Source organism: Zootoca vivipara, chromosome 2 (genome assembly GCF_965207765.1).
Source record: "Zootoca vivipara chromosome 2, rZooViv2.hap1.1, whole genome shotgun sequence".
In the NCBI taxonomy this organism is placed as follows: Eukaryota; Metazoa; Chordata; class Lepidosauria; order Squamata; family Lacertidae; genus Zootoca; species Zootoca vivipara.
Window position 1 is genome coordinate 81,287,773 of NC_142584.1, and position 18,607 is coordinate 81,306,379.

At 45.7% G+C, this 18,607-nt stretch overlaps 1 protein-coding gene across 1 annotated transcript in view; it reads left to right on the forward strand.

The window, feature by feature from the left end:
* Positions 1-18,607, forward strand: part of CELSR3 (cadherin EGF LAG seven-pass G-type receptor 3) — an 86,692-nt gene that overhangs the window by 31,403 nt on the left and 36,682 nt on the right. Inside the window, exons 3-5 of the mRNA XM_088662324.1 lie at positions 14,379-14,601; positions 15,648-15,763; positions 18,369-18,457. Of these exons, the coding sequence (XP_088518450.1) occupies positions 14,379-14,601; positions 15,648-15,763; positions 18,369-18,457 (428 nt within the window). The remainder of the gene's footprint in view (positions 1-14,378; positions 14,602-15,647; positions 15,764-18,368; positions 18,458-18,607) is intronic.

Below are 18,607 nucleotides of genomic sequence, written 5' to 3' on the forward strand. Positions count from 1 at the left end.
CAGCGGCTGTGGATGGGGGAGGGAAGATCCAGCCCACCTGAGCAGCCATTTGGAAGTGGGCAAGGCAGAATCCAAGAAATCCTTTTTAAAAAAAGATGTGTGGGTGTGCGCGCGCCTAGCACTTATTAATTTAAGCATGATCCCCCATTGCTACCCATGAATTGCCCATAAACAAAAGTAGTTAATGTTCATTTGGGACTGGAAGCATTTAATTGGCGAGAGTGGAATAATGTTGCTAAAATGACTGTGACTGAAAGGTGTCCCTTCCCCCTTTATTAGCATTATTTTGCTATAAATCTCTAACGTTCTTTTATGTACCGGTAAGTGTTATTTAACTAACATTTCCTTTTTAAAATCAGAATTGTTGATTGGAAGAGTTTAATCATGGCGATCAGGTCCTCCCCATTTATTCTTTTAAAAAGTTAGCATTGGATTTATCATTTTTGTTTTTTAAATGCTATTCACTCAAGAGTTTTAAGGCTAACTGGAAGACTGATCAAAATAAAAAAATTCCTTCAGTAGCACCATAAAGACCAACTAAGTTTTTATTTTGGTATGAGCTTTCGTGTGCATGCACACTTCTTCAGATAACCTGCAATCTGAAGAAGTGTGCATGCACACGAAAGCTCATACCAAAATAAAAACTTAGTTGGACTTTAAGGTGCTACTGAAGGAATTTTTTTATTTTGCTTCGACTCAGACCAACACGGCTACCTACCTGTAACTGGAAGACTGATGGTCTGCAGGGCCACAGGTCCCACATCCCTATTGTAAGGGCTGGAGTGGTGGGATCCAGTGAAGTGCCCTGCCCGCCTGTCAAAATTGGCACCGCTGGGGTGGGGAGATAAATATGTGGTCTGCAGGCCAGAAATGATTCCCCATTCTTGCTTTAGAGCTTTGGGTTTACTATAATGTAAGCACTCGTCTGCCAGCAGGTGGAGAGTAGCAGGGAGCCAGCTGGGAGGGGAGGAAAATGTGATGGTGATCGGCAGGTACTTGCCATGTTCCATAGTCAGGCTACATGGCCAGCAGCAATGGAGAAGATTTTCAAGCAGACCTAGTTACTTACTAGCAGGGTTCCAGCTTAAGGCTTAACAGGCAGGATATCTTGCAAAGGAAGGTATTGAGAGAATTGCAGAGGTGGACAGACTGTGAGTTATAAATCTTTGCAACCACACTTTCCTCCAGGGGAATCATTCATGCCAGTCTGCTGAAGACTGAAAAGTGCAGGCTCTAGGATGGCAACAGAAGGAGCAGAGATTGTTGTGCCTTACAGCAAGAGCTTAGTGCACCAAATTAGAAATACAGGCATCAGGGTTGTGTTCTGAGAGTCTGCTTGTCACTGGAGATGAGAATCATAGAACTGTAGAGTCGGAAGGAACCACAAGGTTCATCTAGTCCAGGCATCCCCAAACTCGGTCCTCCAGATGTTTGGGGACTACAATTCCCATCATCCCTGACCACTGGTCCTGTTAGCTAGGGATGATGGGAGCTGTAGTCCCAAAGCATCTGGAGGGCTGAGTCTGGGGATGCCTGATCTAGTCCAACCCCCTGCAATGCAGGAATCTTTTGCCCAACATGAGGCTCGTACTATGACCCTGAGATTAAGTGTTTCATGCCCTAACAACTGAGCTATCCCATGGATGAGAGGTTGTTCTCAGGGCTGCAGGAATAACTGAGGTTGAAATGTTGATTTCTCCAGCAGAAGCCTAGAGTTTGGAAGTAAAATATACTTGAAGAAACGTATCAAATATCTGTGTACTTGTTCTTGGGAAATCTGCTTAGTATTCCAATGTGTTACTTAATGCTGTCCTAAGAAAAAGGTTGCTTTAAGCATAGACACAGAACTGTAGTAGTAGTAGTAGTAATAATAATAATAATAATAATAATAATAATAATAATAATAATAATATTTTATTATTTATACTCTGCCTATCTGGCTGGGTTTCCCCAGCCACTCTGGGCGGCTTCCAACAAAATATTAAAAACACAATAAAACATTAAAAACTTCCCAAAACAGGGCTGCTGCCCTTCAGATGTCTTCTAAAAGTCAGATAGTTATTTATTTTCTTGCCATCTGATGGGAGGGTGTTCCACAGGGCGGGCGCCACTACCGAGAAGGCCCTCTGCTTGGTTCCCTGTAACCTCACTTCTTGCAGTGAGGGAACCACCAGAAAGCCTTTGGCGCTGGACCTCAGTGTCCGGGCAGAACGATGGGGGTGGAGACGCTCCTTCAGGTATACTGGACTGAGGCTGTTTAGAGCTTTAAAGGTGAGCACCAACACTTTGAATTGTGCTTGGAAATGTACTGGGAGCCAATGTAGGTCTTTCAGGACTAGTGTTATGTGGTCTTGGCTGTTGTGTTCCAAAGGTTGCAGAGTTGTGACAACAGTTTTTCTGTTGCATTAATCAAGCTTCTTAGATATTCCACTGGGTAGTCAGACTGGGACTCCAGACAGCTTACACAAATTAAAACACAGAAGATTTTAAAAATATTAAAGAGTAATTAAACTCTTCTTCTTCTTTGGTGATCACTCGTAGCCGAGTAAGGTTGTCTTCCATAAACACGGTTTTAACAATGGGTCTCTAAGTGACTTATATTAAACATATATATTATATTATATATATGTTATATAATTATATTATATTATATTATATTAGTGACTTATATTAAACTATAACTGAATTACAACAATATAAAGAAACCTACGTTTTAGCCAGAGTAGACCTATTGAAGTTAACCGACCTAACACAGTCATATTCATTCTTTATAGTAGATCCATGCGGAGTAAAACTTAGCTGAATGGACTTTAACAGGATTTTAGCAGCCTAATGGTTTACAGAAATGCACGCCTGAACCCGAGCCTTTTATACACAGAAGGAAGGCCTATTGAGCTTAATGAGGCTTCCTTCAAGAAATTGTGACATGGTCTTTTCATGAGCAGGATGGATCTGAAGATAGGCATTGCAGTTCTTTCGCTTAGATACACACACATGGATAGTTTCTTGCAGCTGAGACAGCTATTAACATATCATCCCTACCAAGCCTCCTGTTCCCTTGATCTACAGGATAGATCACGTATTCACCGGACAGACAATCAGGAACAGAGGAGCCAGGGGCTGCCGGTTGATAAAAGGATGAGGGAATGAGTAAACTGGCTTTGCACACCTCGGCCTGCCAAGAGGGAGAGAGGCGTCTCCAAGCCTGGCTGGGGAAGAGATAAGCAAAGTCAATGGTAATTAACCCTGAGCGTCTGAAGTGCAAGCCCACATTAGGAGGAGGGTTAATGTGCACTTGCTTCCCTGTCACTTCCTGGCATCTCCCCCATTTCCTTAGGAGAGTGGACAGGACCAAAAGAACAGAGCAAAGAATCAGTGGAGGAATTGGGGGTGGGGTTCCATTCTGCCCCTCCCCTTACAGGCTGTTGCTAAGTAGCTCTGGGCTGAGCTGAGCCTACCCAACAGACGGACTGGTGGATGAAGAAGTGCCTCCCCATCAGATTCTCTGTGTTTATCACTCTAGCTATTTATGTTATTATTATGAATATTTATACAGTGGTGCCTCGCTAGACGAATTTAATTTGTTCCATGGGTCTTTTCTTATAACGAATCCCATAGGAATGCATTGAATTTTTTTATTCATTTTTTTCCCATAGGAACGCATTAACTGAATTTCAATGCATTCCTATGGGAAACCACGATTCGCTAGACGAATTTTTCATAAAATGAATTCGTCTAGCGAGGCAACCTCCGCTAGAAAAAACCTTTCGTTAAGCGGAAATTTCATTAAGCAGGGCATTCGTTAAGCGAGGCACCACTGTATTCATTATTTAATTTGTAAGCCACTCAATAGGCTTCTGAGCAGTTTTACAAGTGTAAAAAATCAATTGCACTGAAATACAAATGCACACAGCAAAGCAACCCCATTCAAACATCTATCATTAGAACCGGCAATAAAGCAACCCCATCAAAACAACACAGCAGTGAAAACAGGAGACATAAGGTGAGCAGATGCGAAGGAAGGCAGGGCCTTTGGTATTTCTGAATAGGTTTCAGGTTTTCTTGCCCAATGCATGGCAAGCTTTGCTTGCCAAAAAACCCCTCTTCTATACAGCTGTGAAATATCTTCCTTTGTAGTCACGTCAGTCTGGTGCGCAATCTTGCCGCACATGAGGGGTCTTCCTTTTGGGCCACTGCTTCTGCTCTTCTAATTTTTAGCATTACTGTGGGTAAGCTCCTGAGTCACCAGGCCACAACGCAGAGATGCTGCTTTTACCTGTGGAGTGGCCGTGGGAGACGAGGGTTGCCCAGTCCCGCTGCTTCCCCTGATCATTGCCAGAAGAAGAAGAAGAAGAAGAAGAAGAAGAAGAAGAAGAAGAAGAAGAAGAAGAAGAAGAAGAAGAAGAAGAAGAAGAGAAGTTTGGATATGATATCCTGCTTTATCACTACCCTTTCCCTTCCTCCTCCACAACAAACACTCTGTGAGGTGAGTGGGGCTGAGAAGTGTGACTAGCCCAAGGTCACTCAGCAGCTGCATGTGGAGGAGCGGAGACGTGAACCCGGTTCCCCAGATTACGAGTCTACTGCTCTTAACCACTACACCACACTGGCTCTCATAGGTGAGAGAGAACAGGGTAGGAGAAGTCACACTTACCCCTTCTCTCCTCCTACTTCACAGATGAGCAGCATCTGTGGGATGTGAACTGGCAACCCTATAAACCCCCATGTGGTGATACTCAATACCTGGAATTGGCAGGCCAACTGGAAGTGACCATTAGGGGGCAAGGAGAGCCCAGCTGGGTCAGATCAAAGGTCCCTCGGGTCCACTCTCCTGCTGCCCACATTGCCAGCTAGATTATGCTTCCAGGAAGGCCACAAACAGGATCACAGAGGCACACTCTCAGCATCGCACCATTGCTCTTCCCCTTCCTCTGGAAATAGTAGTATGTAGAGGAAGGATCCTTCTGAACCTTGGAAGCTGTATTCAGCTGTCATATCTAGAAGCCATGATCTAGATTGAGTCTTGTGGAGCAAATAAGGAATTTGCAGAAAGGCAACACTCTAGTAAGAGGGCAAAGGCAGAAACAGATTTACATAAAATGTGCACATTCAAAGGTATAGCCAGAGAGTTGCTCTCTATTTATTTGCATTTATGAATTGTTTCCTATAAAATGTCTCCAACAGAAACATCAACCATTAAAACAATTTCATAAATAAAAACAACTTCAGTGCAGATACAAACTGGGATAGAAAGAAATCTCCTCTTGAAATGGCTGCTTGAAGAAGAACCAGAGAACTAAAAAACACCTGGTGGATAAAAAAAAAAGCTCAAGAGATCCTGCACTTAGCCGAAACTCAGGATGCACAGAGTTTCTTTAAAACCACAAGGACCATCTATGGCAGGGGTCCCCAAACTAAGGCCCGCCTCGTAACAATATCCGAGGTGACCCTTCCTGAATCCCAAAATGGTTTTCAGCCTTCTAGGGGGACAGTGGACATGATTTTCACCGCTCGACAGCTTCAAGAAAAATGCAGAGAGCAAAACCAACCCCTGTATTTATTTATTTATTTATTTATTTATTTATTCATTTATTTATTGACCTGACTAAGGCTTTCGACACTGTAAATCGTAATGCCCTGTGGACTGTCCTTCTGAAAATTGGCTGCCCAGATAAATTTGTATACAATTTGTATACATCATTCGGCTCCTCCATGATAATATGACAGCAACAATCGCAGATGACAATGGCTCTCAAAGTGAACCATTCACAGTGGGATCAGGTGTTAAACAGGGTTGTGTTATTGCCCCAACTCTATTCATTATTTTCATTGCCATGATCCTACACTTTGTCAAAGGGAAACTCCCCACCGGAGTAGAAATCATATATCGAACAGATGGAAAGCTCTTCAATCTGAGCAGGCGGAAAGCAAAGAGTAAGGTTACCGTAACTTTCGTCATAGAGCTTCAGCTATTGTACTACCAACCTTACTATATGCTTGTGAAATATGGGCCACTTATAAACGCCATCTCCAACTCCTCGAAAGATTCCATCAACGGTGTCTCCGAAAAATTGTGCACATCACTTGGGAAGACAGGCGAACTAATATCAGTGTACTGGAAGAAGCAAAGATCACCAGTGTTGAAGCAATGATTCTTCAACATCAACTTCGTTGGACCGGTCATGTTGTGCGGATGCCTGGTGATCGTCTTCCAAAGCAACTACAGTCATACCTCGACAACCGAATGCTTCGACTTCCGAAGGTTTCGACTTCCGAAGTCAACAACTCCTGAAGTCTTTTAACCAGGCGCACCCTGCATCTGTGTTCTGCGCCTGTGCAGAGCGGCGCACGCGGTCGACGCATGTGCAGAAGCGCAAAATCGCACTTCGCGCATGCGCATCAGCGGCGCTTTGACATCCAAAAACCTCAACTTACGAAGATGGCTGTGAAACGGATCATCTTCGTAAGTCGAGGTACCACTGTACTCTATTCCGAACTTAAAAATGGAAAGCGTAATGCTGGTGGTCAACAAAAGAGGTTTAAAGACTGTCTCAAGGCAAATCTAAAAAAATGTAGTATAAACACTGACAACTGGGAAACACTGGCCTGCGAGCACTCCAGTTGGAGAACAGCCTTTATCAAAGGTGTCATGGGCTTTGAAGACACTCAAACTCAGGATGCAAGGGGAAAACATGCTAAGAGGAAGGCACACTTGGCAAATACACACTGTGATCAACTCCCACCCAGAAACCATGTCCCCACTGTGGAAGGATGTGTGGTTCCAAAATTGGCCTCCACAGTCACTTACAGACTCATTGTTAAAACCGTATTTATGGAAGAAACAAGAATTACCAACAGTTGAAGAATGGCAAATGAAGATGATGGACTTGCTGAACTGACTGGGAGAATCCGGGATCAGAGGGAAGAGATGGCGGAAGAAGATTGGAAGAAGTTCAAAGTTTATTTAGAGAAATATTGTAGTATATAAATTTTCTTTTTTAGAATGTCTTTGGAAGGAAAAATATTTTAGGCTTAAGGTTAGAAACAGATGTTTGTGTATAATTTAAGATGAAAGTAGGCAAGTGTAATAATGTGAAGAATTTAGAGTAATGATATAGTTGTAAAACTAAAAAGGTTAGATTATGAATCATGAATCTGCTAAATATGAAGTGAATGGAAAATCAGTTAGGGGGGACTTGGGGAAGTCCTCATAACAATGATTAGAGAAAAAGAAGGAAAGATAAGATTATATTTGTATTGTTTTTTGCTTTCTTTTTTGTGTTTGTTATTGTGTTTGTGGTTATTGTGTTATTGTTTTTTAGTTGTACTGTATTATGTGTTTTTGTTCTGATATGTGTTAATATAAAATGAATTAAAAAATTCGGGGGAAAAGAGAAAGATTCCTGCATTGCAGGTGGTTGGACTAGATCAGGGGTGTCCAACTTCCAAGAGACTACGATCTACTCCCACTATAAATAAACTGGCAATGATCTACACACTGGAGGGGAAAAAAACATGTTTATGGAAGACAATCTTACTCGGAACAAAATAAAAAAATTCCTTCCAGTAGCACCTTAGAGACCAACTAAGTTTGTCATTGGTATATGAGTAATCGCCAAAGACACAAGCGAGATAGAAGCAAGCAAAACAGCGGCTATAATTAAAATGCAACCCACAACGAGGAAGGTTGCGACTACGTGACCTGTGTGTTTGCTCGTTCTTCAATGCAGGAGTTTCTATCTGCTAATGAGCACCCACAAGGCCCCTGCTGCTCTCCCGTCTTGTGGGTCTGTCTCTCTGAACTGGACTTATGACCAGATAGCCCTTCAGATAGAGGACTCTAAAGCAGGACACGTGTCCACCCTGCTGGAGCTAGCATTCAAGACCCAAGAAAGGGTCATTAGTGTGGTACAGCCCAAAAGAACCAGAGGTGTAGAGACAGCAGCAGCAGCAGATAGTGCTATGGAAGTTTGAAGCCCATGAATATTTTGCGAAGCTTCTGTCTTTCCAGTTGGAACAGATTAAATGTGGCTCCCACTCCCGTCTTCACTCCCCCTGGTATCAGACTGGAGGGAATAATTACGGATCTCATCAAAAAGAGGGCGCTTTCATTTCAGAGACAATGGGAAATGCCTCAGGTTCCCCTGGGGGTGTGTGGAAACTACACAGAGCCCCACCATTCCCTCTTCCTAGATTTAAAGAGGTGGCGGCTCCCTCTTCAATAGCTGCATAGATCATCCTTGAGCTTTAGCAGAAAGGGGATGAAATGGAGGAGCAGGCTGATGAAGGAAGGCGTCTTGAAAACAGCGCTTTTCTCAGCCCTGAATCAGGATGCCCCTCTGAGCCTAGATAGGCATTGCTTGCTTGTATCAGATTGTGTGTACAGGTAATTTGGTCCGTCCTCTACAAGACTTTATCTCCTTCTGGATGAATCATAGTCCTTTTCAGGACTATGACTCTAGCACTCATTACTCAACTTCCTCCAAATCATCACAAATATTATCTATGATGGGGAGGACCATCTCTGAGTGTTGTGGCACAGAGACAAATAACAAATCTCCTGGATATAAAAAGAAAGCTATCGTAGGGCCACTTGGAAAAGCATTTTCTTTCTCATTTAATCTGTTCCAGGCCTGCTGAGTTTTCTAGATTACCTTCCTTATTGCATTGTTGTTTACTGACATTAGGGCACATTCCAGTGTCAGCCAGACAGATTTGTACAGTGGTACCTCGGTTTATGAACACAATTGGTTCCGGAAGTCTGTTCATAAACTGAAGCGAACTTTCCCATTGAAAGTAATGGAAAGTGGATTAATCCATTCCAGACGGGTCCGCAGAGTACTCAACCTGAAGCGTACTTAACCCGAAGCATGGGTGTAATTGGTTCCGGAAGTCTGTTCATAAACTGAAGCGTTCATAAACTGAAGCAAACTTTCCCATTGAAAGTAATGGGAAGTGAATTAATCCTTTCCAGGTGGGTCCACGGCGTTCGTAAACCGAAAATTTGTAAACCGAGGTGTTCATAAACCGAAGTTCCACTGTACTGTGAAATGATGGTAAATTTGGATTGTGAAAACAGTTTGATCTGTCAACCAGGGATGACTATAATCTGTAATTACAAGCCTTGTCTTTTGAATAAGTGTTTTGGAAGTGCCTTCTGGTGAATATCAGATGGGCTCCAACCCTTTTGGGAATTTGGCACCCATTGAGGACCTTTTCATTCCACCAGGCCTTCCTAGAATGATGATCCTGGCCTGGTCACTATTAATTTTGGAAGAGTATAATGTTATTTTAATAGGGTTTTTGTGGTATTCATCAAATTGTATCCATTTCTGTTTGGTACATTGCTTTGAGATTCTTTTGGACATAAAGCAATTAAGAAATTTTATAAATAAGTACATAAATAACTCCCCCATCCCCCCCGACCCTTAGCCTTCCAGATCTCTTACTGGCTTCAGAGACAGTCTTTTACAAAGCCCTCTGCTTAAATAGTGCTGCTGGAGATGCATAGCACATGTCTTTTAATGCTGCTTGATACTTGTGAGGAACAAAACCAATGGACAGGGTGAGCTGTATGTTGGCCTAGTAGCTGTGGCAACTGTCCAGTACAGTGTAGCAGGAGGTGTTCATCTTTCCCTGCTCCTTGTGGTTAGTTTTCCATCCACAGCTCTAGATCTGCCTAGATTTGTAATACTTCCATTCTAGAGCGCCTCTTTCAGAAAACTATAGGCATGATGGGCTCCTTAGAATCCTAGCCAGCCCTCTCTTTGCCTCTGTCTCTTAAATGCCTCTCTTCAGCTTCAGAGAAGTGGAAGTGGGGGGGGGGATATTGGCATTTGCAAACTAATTGTCTTTTCTGGCCACAATCTGGCAAGAAGCAACTGCTTCTCTCATTGTTGGATCCAAGGCTGTGTGGCCCTCATCATAACTGAGTATTGGGACCCATTTCTCCCCCCTGTACAAGGAGAACATGAGCCCAGTAGTACACTTCTGTCAGACTTGGAAGCAAGTCCCCATTTTTCGTGGGAAACCCCCAGATTTTAATCCATTTCTCGCTGTTCTCCCGAAGGGAAAAGAATCCTGGAAATCCCCCGGATTTCCTACCTGCCAGAGGCTCCATTTTGGGTGCTGGCGCCGCCTGATTTGCAGTGCCCAGACATGGGTAGCGCGGCACTGGAAGTCGCTTCTACGCATGTCTGGACATGCGTAGAAGCAACTTCCGGTGCCGCTCCGCCCATGCCTGGGCACCGGAAATCGGGCGGCGGCAGCACCGGAAGTTGCTTCTATGCATGTCCAGACATGCGTAGAAGTGACATCCGGTGCCGCGGTGCTGCTGATCCCGCATTTTTTAAGCGGGAGACTTGGCAGCTATGCTTGGAAGGTGTGAGTGATTCTAATACCCAATCCCATGCGAGAGCTAGACTCTGTGCTCTAGTGAACCGGAGCAGTATTTGAACTCAGATGTGCTGCGATGCATGGGATATGAGCCTTGCCGACAAAAGGTTCGAAGGAATTAGCTCTCAGCTGGGCCCAAGAGTGGTTGTCTCCTCACCTGTGTACAGACTGACAAACCACTGTGTAAGAGAGAGGGCTTGCAGAGAGCAGCCCACTCTGCTTACTTCCACCAGATGGGAGAGCAGCAGCAAGTCTGGGAGTTCAAATCAGGAACAGGAAGGGTTAAGACGGGTCCAGGGCTCTGCAGAGTCCTGGTGGCTCAGCTCCAGGTTGGTAGCAGGGAAGCAGGGGAGGAGCTAGCTTCAGCAGGGGCTGGAAAGGAGGGAGGAGAGAGAACGGCACCTCAGGAGCCTGGTTTGGGACCACGGAGGACCCATAGAGCAAGGAGGAGGGGCGTTTGGAGTCTTAAAAGGGGGGTCAGAGCCCACGAGACGCCATTGTGGGCTTCTGCCCCATGCAGAGCAGACATGATTTGAGACATCTCACCACTGTATATAGCATGCACAATAAAACTATGAAAATCCAGAGGATGTGTGGAGTGCTTACTCGGGAGTAGCCAACACCCCATCTGTGACAGCAAGCCCACAATCTCTTGATGGCTACCCCGAGGGAAGAGGGCTGCAAATGTAGCAGCCGGCATGAAGTTGGCAGCATCTAAAGCAGAAGAGAGAGATGCCGAGGGAGGATTGGCATGAGTTGCCAGCACCCTGCAACTATGGAACGGCTCAAGCACCAGGTAGGCACCCGGGCACAGGGGAAGCCAAGCTTAGTGAACCGAGCAGCTCGGAACACAGCCAAGCCAGAGGAGCGGAGGCTGGACAAGCAGAGAGGACACTCGGGACGGGCCAGCACTTTGTAGGGCGACCCTCAGCACAAGCTGGCTCTAAGACTGAGAGGCATGGTGGCGTGGAAGTGCAGGAGGCTGAGAGGCGAGTCCGGGCAGAGGGGACAGACGGAGGGGAAAGGCAGCGGCCACAAGTTCCCATACAGTCCCGGGGAGGCAGCTGCAGCACAGCACAGCCCCCTCCAGCCAGATGTGATGCAGAGGGACAAAGCCCGCGCGCGGGTACTTTCAAACGCTGACGCGGGAAAACAGAGGGAAGAGAAAGGCGGGAGATGCCTTTACAATGCACCCAGCCACTGGGTGGAACACTGCCCCCAGAGGAAGGAATGGCGAGAGCAGGCAGGCACAGACACAAGCCTGGATGCCAGATCAGGAGGGAGGGGGAGGAAATCACACAAAAGACACTAGATAGAAGGGTGGAGGGAGAAGGCAGCCAAGAGGGTCCAGAAAGAAAGGAAGAGGAGGAGGTCTACAGTGCCACAGCGAGCCCGGGCTCCCGGTGGGGGGAGGGGGGGTTAAAATGTCTGATGGCCAGGCAGGGCACTCCTGCTTCCCAAAACGCGGAGGCAACCACGCACACCATGCAAGGGGAGGACCGCACACTGGAACTGCACGCTCCTTTCTCCCACAGACCCAAACCACCACACGTCAGTAGCACAGGGAACACAGAGGGGGAGGGCGATCCCAGGTGGGGAGCAGGGGAGACGCAGACCCAAGGAGCCCTCCGGGAATCGGAAGCAATTTTCCAGAGGGAGGAGGAGGATGACAACGGAAGGAACTACACGGACCAGCCACCCAGCACCGACGGGGAACAGGATTTTACACACACTACAGAGGAGGAAGACCTGTCAGGCTTCCAGCCCTCTTTACAGACATCAGACCAGGCAAACCAGGCCTCAGAAAGGGGGGGGGAGCCTGGAGGGGGGGTGGATGTAAGAGAGAGGGCTTGCAGAGAGCAGCCCACTCTGCTTACTTCCACCAGATGGGAGAGCAGCAGCAAGTCTGGGAGTTCAAATCAGGAACAGGAAGGGTTAAGACGGGTCCAGGGCTCTGCAGAGTCCTGGTGGCTCAGCTCCAGGTTGGTAGCAGGGAAGCAGGGGAGGAGCTAGCTTCAGCAGGGGCTGGAAAGGAGGGAGGAGAGAGAACGGCACCTCAGGAGCCTGGTTTGGGACCACGGAGGACCCATAGAGCAAGGAGGAGGGGCGTTTGGAGTCTTAAAAGGGGGGTCAGAGCCCACGAGACGCCATTGTGGGCTTCTGCCCCATGCAGAGCAGACATGATTTGAGACATCTCACCACTGTATATAGCATGCACAATAAAACTATGAAAATCCAGAGGATGTGTGGAGTGCTTACTCGGGAGTAGCCAACACCCCATCTGTGACACACTGGCAAAGAGAACTCCCCTTTCCCAACACTCTGCATTCCTGTTCAGCCAAGGGGAAACTATAGCAGCAAACCTGACAGGCCCAGTATTGGTGACGACAGCGAAGAGTTCAGCTTGTCAGTTCAGCTTGTCGGAAGGATGGTGCATGCTCTGCTTCGGGTTCCCCAAGGCACCAAATGGTAGATGGCGACACCAAGTGGCTCTTTGGGGACACAACAATACAAACAGGAGAGATCTTCCAGAAGCCACATTTAGGGACGCAGATTCCAGTTGTGTTGAAAACTGCCCCGGCTTGGCAGCTGTAATGAGCAGAGATATTTGCTGTTGCTAACCACTGCCGGGAGCTCCTCATGGTGCCCGTCCAGCAACTGTGGCAATTCTTTTGAAAGAGATAGATGCCGTCCGTTTCCCCTAGGGCTGCTACCTGGCCTGCTTTAAACTAGAGCAATAGGCTTCTTGCTGCCTCCTCAGTAGTCAACAAGCATGGTGATGGTGGCAGCCCCGTGTACCCTGCCTGCGAGTGGAAATTGCTAATATATGCACATTGTCATACTAGCTCTTACAAAATGCTCCCCACTGAACATTTCTATCTGGATGGATGACCTTGGTGTTTCATGCTCTTATCAGCTAATTATGAGTCCCCTGGTGATGGCTCTGGCGATACTCGTGTTAGAAAACAAATCTTTTTAATGCATGAAATGGTGAGGGAATTGCTAGTCCCCATCCCAAGCTGTTTTCACGCATATCCCTGGAAATGAGGCCTGCTGAAGCTTCAGGAGAGTAGGCCTATGTGGCTGGTTTGACAAGAGTAAGGGTTTGTGATATGTTTATAAACCTGAGGGAAATTCCTCAGCTGAGTTTAATGTGCTTTTGTGAGGAGAACCATACATGGGTGTCCACAGGAGGGAGGGAGTTCACCCTCTCCTGTATGAACCATAATTACCAGCTTTTTTTATTTTTTAAGCAAGCTTTTAGCACTTGTAGAACCTGAAATATGAGACAAAATGTACAGGTATTATTCTCATTTCTGAAAATGAGAAATGGTCACCCTGCCTTACGGTGGAACTATATATAAGGATTTTGTTCCTGGTAAGGAAGACTCGACTGAGGGATCTGCTGTCATGGCCAGCCCATCAGGAACTTCACACAATCTCTTTCTTCGAGTGACTGGAAGACACCAATTCTAAGACGAGTAAATGTTTGCCTTGTGTGTAAAGGAGCTAATCTAATAGACCTTTTCAAATTAGTTCACAGGAGATATTCGCTGGGAGTTCAGCATAAGTTTCTCCTTGGCCGTGTGGAGCAACCAATAGCTTTCAGGGTGGTGGAGCTGAGGTCCTTGAGATAAAGCTGGAGTCTGAAGGAGATGTCATGGTTCTCCGTGGTGTATATGGCAGTGGGCAGGGTTTTGATCTCCAAAGCATGGCTTCCTAAACTAGAATGCTTTGATGCATGAAGTTTTACATACGGTATAATCAGGAGGAAGAGGCTTATCAGGCTGGAAGCTGTTGCACCTGGTTGGCTTTTCTGGAGCACCACAAACATGATTGACAGTATGCAGACATATTAGGTGCCTTGTCTTAGCAATCTATATATTACTCCACCCTGTTCAATGCCAGGAACTCTCAGCCTTTTCCTCTTCCACTCCCAGAAGCCCCTTGATCTATTTTCTTCTGTTCCCCCCCCCCAACAGGTGATAATTGTGAGGTGGATAGCCGGGCAGGACGCTGCGTCCCTGGCGTATGTAGGAACGGAGGCACCTGCACCAATTCTGCCGATGGCGGCTTTCAATGTCAGTGCCCACCTGGGGGCTTCGAAAAGCCTTACTGTGAAGTGTCTACACGTTCCTTCCCCCCAAAATCTTTCATCATGTTCCGAGGACTTCGCCAGAGGTTCCACCTGACCCTCTCCCTCTCGTAAGTTATTTGAGCTGGAGCCTTGTTATGTCAGTTAACAGAATAGCCATCTTTCAGCTCCAGCTGATGATAATCATTTTCCATTCTGCTCTCCAAAATGCATTTGCCTGACCTTTCTGGGTTTCTCCTTCATACTAGATTGGGCTGAGATATGAGCTCTAGCTGAGTGTCTACTCTTCAAATGTGGCTTTTAAAAATCTAGCTGGAAGAAAAGAAGTTTATTAGAATTAAGGTAAAGGTAAACGACCCTTGACAGTTAAGTCCAGTCACGAACGACTCTGGGGTTGTGGTGCTCATCTCGCTTTACTGGCCAAGGGAGCCGACTCTTGTCCACAGACAGTTTTTCCAGGTCATGTGGCCAGCATGATTAAGCCGCTTCTGGCAAAACCAGAGCAGCACACGGAAACACTGTTTACCTTCCCTTACCTACTGTATTTATCTACTTGCACTTTGACATGCTTTTGAACTGCTAGGTTGGCAGGAGCTGGGACCGAGCAATGGGAGCTCACCCTGTCGCAGGGATTCAAACCGTCGACCTTCCGATTGGCAAGCCCTAGGCTCAGTGGTTTAGACCACAGTGCCATCCACATCCCGCATTATTAGAATTATTATTAGAATTGCCAACCCCTTTTTTTCTCCTTGCAGAATGGCTGTTATCTTATCATATCATATCATAATCTTAATCTGTCGTACCCACCCTTCACCATAAGGTCCCATGGTGGGTTGCAGCAATTAAAAAACACAATACAATAGAAATTAAACAAGTGCAGCTTTACCAGATATGGGATGCAGTGTTAGCTCTCACTTGTTGGATGTTGGCCTGCCATTTAAGGCAGAAAAAGAAAGACACCAACCCTCCTTTTTTCTTGATGGTTGAATCTTAATCTTAATCATTCTGCAATAGCAACATTCTCTTCAGCCAACTGTACCTGATGAAATATTGCCCCAGGGAATGTCATAATTCATCTCAGGCCCAGGCTAGCTCATTAAGAACTCACAGAAATGATTATTCTTTCTCTGCTTTATCACTGTATTGTTTTGTTTAGATTTGCCACCTTAGAGCGCAGTGGCCTCCTAATCTACAACGGACGTCTAAATGAGAAGCATGACTTCTTGGCTGTAGAGATTGTGGATGGGCAGGTCCAGCTGAAGTACTCCACAGGTAGGTGATGCAGATGGGTCTGCAGTACCTACTTACCTACTTTCTTACAACAGGGGGTGCCTCCTTTGTAGAGCTCAGCAGGGAGGAGGAAGAGGACGAAACCAGAATGAGTTGGCTCTGCCTGACATTGGGTCTGGCGCCACCTACTGTTGGCCTCCCTGCTTTCTGCTCTACCAGCTCCAAGGGACACAGGCTCCATTCTCTTATCAACAGAAGAGTGATGGCCGATGTCTGTGGTTTTTTGGGACTCCTGGTACTGCAAAACATGTTCATGATAGAATAGGGTGGGGTGGAAAGAGCTTTATTGGAGAGAAAGCAGAATCAGCAATGCAGGACTGCAGAAAGGAGGTGCAAGTGAAACTGTTGTGGGGAGCAAGTGGGTTCCAGGGCTCAAAAGGACTAACACAGGATGGGTTGGGGGTGAGGACTAAACACAAACAATGTACCTGGCTCAGAAGATCATATTAGCAGCCCTGCAGAGGAGCACGGGGCTTTAGGAAAGCATTCAGGTTTGAACTCCTGGTGTGTGCCTTGTGTCTTCAGGGTCTGTACCTGAAAGTGTGATTCTTTGTGAATCTGTGTTGAGGCATTGAATGCATTGGTAGAACAGGATAAGCCGGTGGGCTGGGTTTCTGTGTTGCACTGTGTTTGCAATCAATGGTGGTGCGTTTGTAACCCCTGAGACTGAAGAGGAATGCTGGGTTATGCTTTGCACAGGGCAAAAGGGTTGAGTGCAAAAGCTCCCCCAAGGACGTTCACCTGGCACCTTCACAATATATCTTTAGGTGTTAGGCAAAAACATTTCCCTTCTCTCAGGCCTTTGGCTAATTAAACAATCTATGGCCTTTTAAACTGGGGGCATGTATAATTTTTTGTTCGTTATTATGGTACATATTGTTGTAAACTGCCCTTTGAACTTCAGATGAAGGGCAGTATAGAAATTTAATAAGTTATTATAAATAAAGAGTGTTAATGGGGAATCACAAGGGTACTATTTATACATAGGTAAAGGGTGTGAGCAGGCATGAAGTTGGGGGGGGGAGTATAAAATGGTGTAGATTGCAAGGGAACATATTTGTATGCGCAGCAATGTTTGTGTTCACGTGCCTGTATAATATGTATTTGTACGTCGTCGTATCATGTTGGGTCTGAAGGTCACAAACAGTCAAATTAGATTGTGTCTCAGAGGACTAGTTAAGCATGCTTTTCATGTTGGGATAAATGATGGAGCTGCGTCAGTGGGAAGCCATGTTCTGTTTTAAGCTGTGGTTTAAAAGGCATCCTGTTATATGACACAACAAGACCACCCACCCAAAACCATGTCCGTTATACATCAGTTTCCATCGGAAGATATATAGCCTTTTGTGGGCTGCTCAACTTCAAAGGCAATGTTCAGATGTCAAGTGCCTTAAATATAGTTACCGAAAGGGCTGTTATTTCCGGGACTCTTAATGTATCTGAGTCGATGGCCGGGGTGCAATGGCTGACCACAGCCACAAATAGGAACCCAAGAGCTTCAGCTTGTTTGCTTGCTTAGCTGCAGGGGGAAAATTCAGATCAACACTGTGATACTGGATTCCTCAGCTTTGCTTAGGAGTGCATGCATGTTTATGTGCATGCATGTATTTATATTATTTACATTCCACCTTTCAATCCTAAAATCCCATAACCAATTAAATTAGACAATCAGCCTATTTAATAAATGACCAAAAATACAAAGAATGAAGGCGGGAACCACACATTTTTAGGGGGTTGGTTCTCTCTGTTGCCTTTTTAAAAGCTACCAATCACCTCCTCTTCCTCAAATTTAATCCTCTTCAAAAAGACACTACCAAGTTGTTACATATCCTAGACAGGATTTGGCTGTAACAGGTTCTGTTCAACATGGGGAGCTGATGTTTGGAAGGGCCAGGCAAAGATTAGCTCCAAAGCAGCTGCCTTTCCTATGTTCCCTTGCCAATATACTTGGAACCATTTGACTGAATCGCTTTGAAGGGTGCATGCCTTCTTCCTAACATTGTAGTGCCTTATTCATTTCTTAGAAAGCGTATCTAGAAATACTAAATTAATGCTACTGTATGTTTCAAAGCAACTTCTCTCCCTCTCTGTCTTTCTGCATATGCACAGCACATGTGTTATCATGCTGTCTTCCACAAGTTGTGCTTTTACATACATGCCTACATGTGATGAACTGTCAGTGATTATATGGGCCAAAGCGAGACTCTCTTATCTTGATATGTTTGGAAGAGTGATACTGCCTACCACACATTAGCAGTGTTTCCTTAGGGTTTGTCAAAGGGCCAAATGTGCCCTTTTCCTTCAAAAGTAACAGCTGTAGGAGGCTCCCAAGCAGGATCAGGATTGCAGGGCATGGCAGTGACAACTGGGGTGCGGTTTAACCCTTCTCAGTGGGTCTGCAGCACAGCGGAGAAGAATTAGCATGCCCCCCTGTGCCGTGGTCCTGCTCCTGTTTGGTTCCCTATGTCTGCCATTTTTAAAGAAGAAAAAGGGACATTTTTTTAAAAAAAAAATCACACATTTTACATATTGTCTAGTTTGGCCTAAAGTCTGCCTGGCTGACAGTTTATGATGTCTCTCCTTGCAGGAGAGTCAAGCACCATTGTTGCTCCCTATGTGCCGGGAGGTGTGAGTGATGGGCAATGGCATACGGTGCAGCTTCACTATTACAACAAGGTAGGTGCTAGCATCTTTGGCTTTCTGTCATTGTGATTATTTTGTTATCCTGGTTCTGTCTTCCCCTGCAGTTCTTTTCCATGTGCCATGGATTTTAAGCGGAAATATGATACAGATTCATTCTATCAGATTTTTCTCTCTGGCCTCATT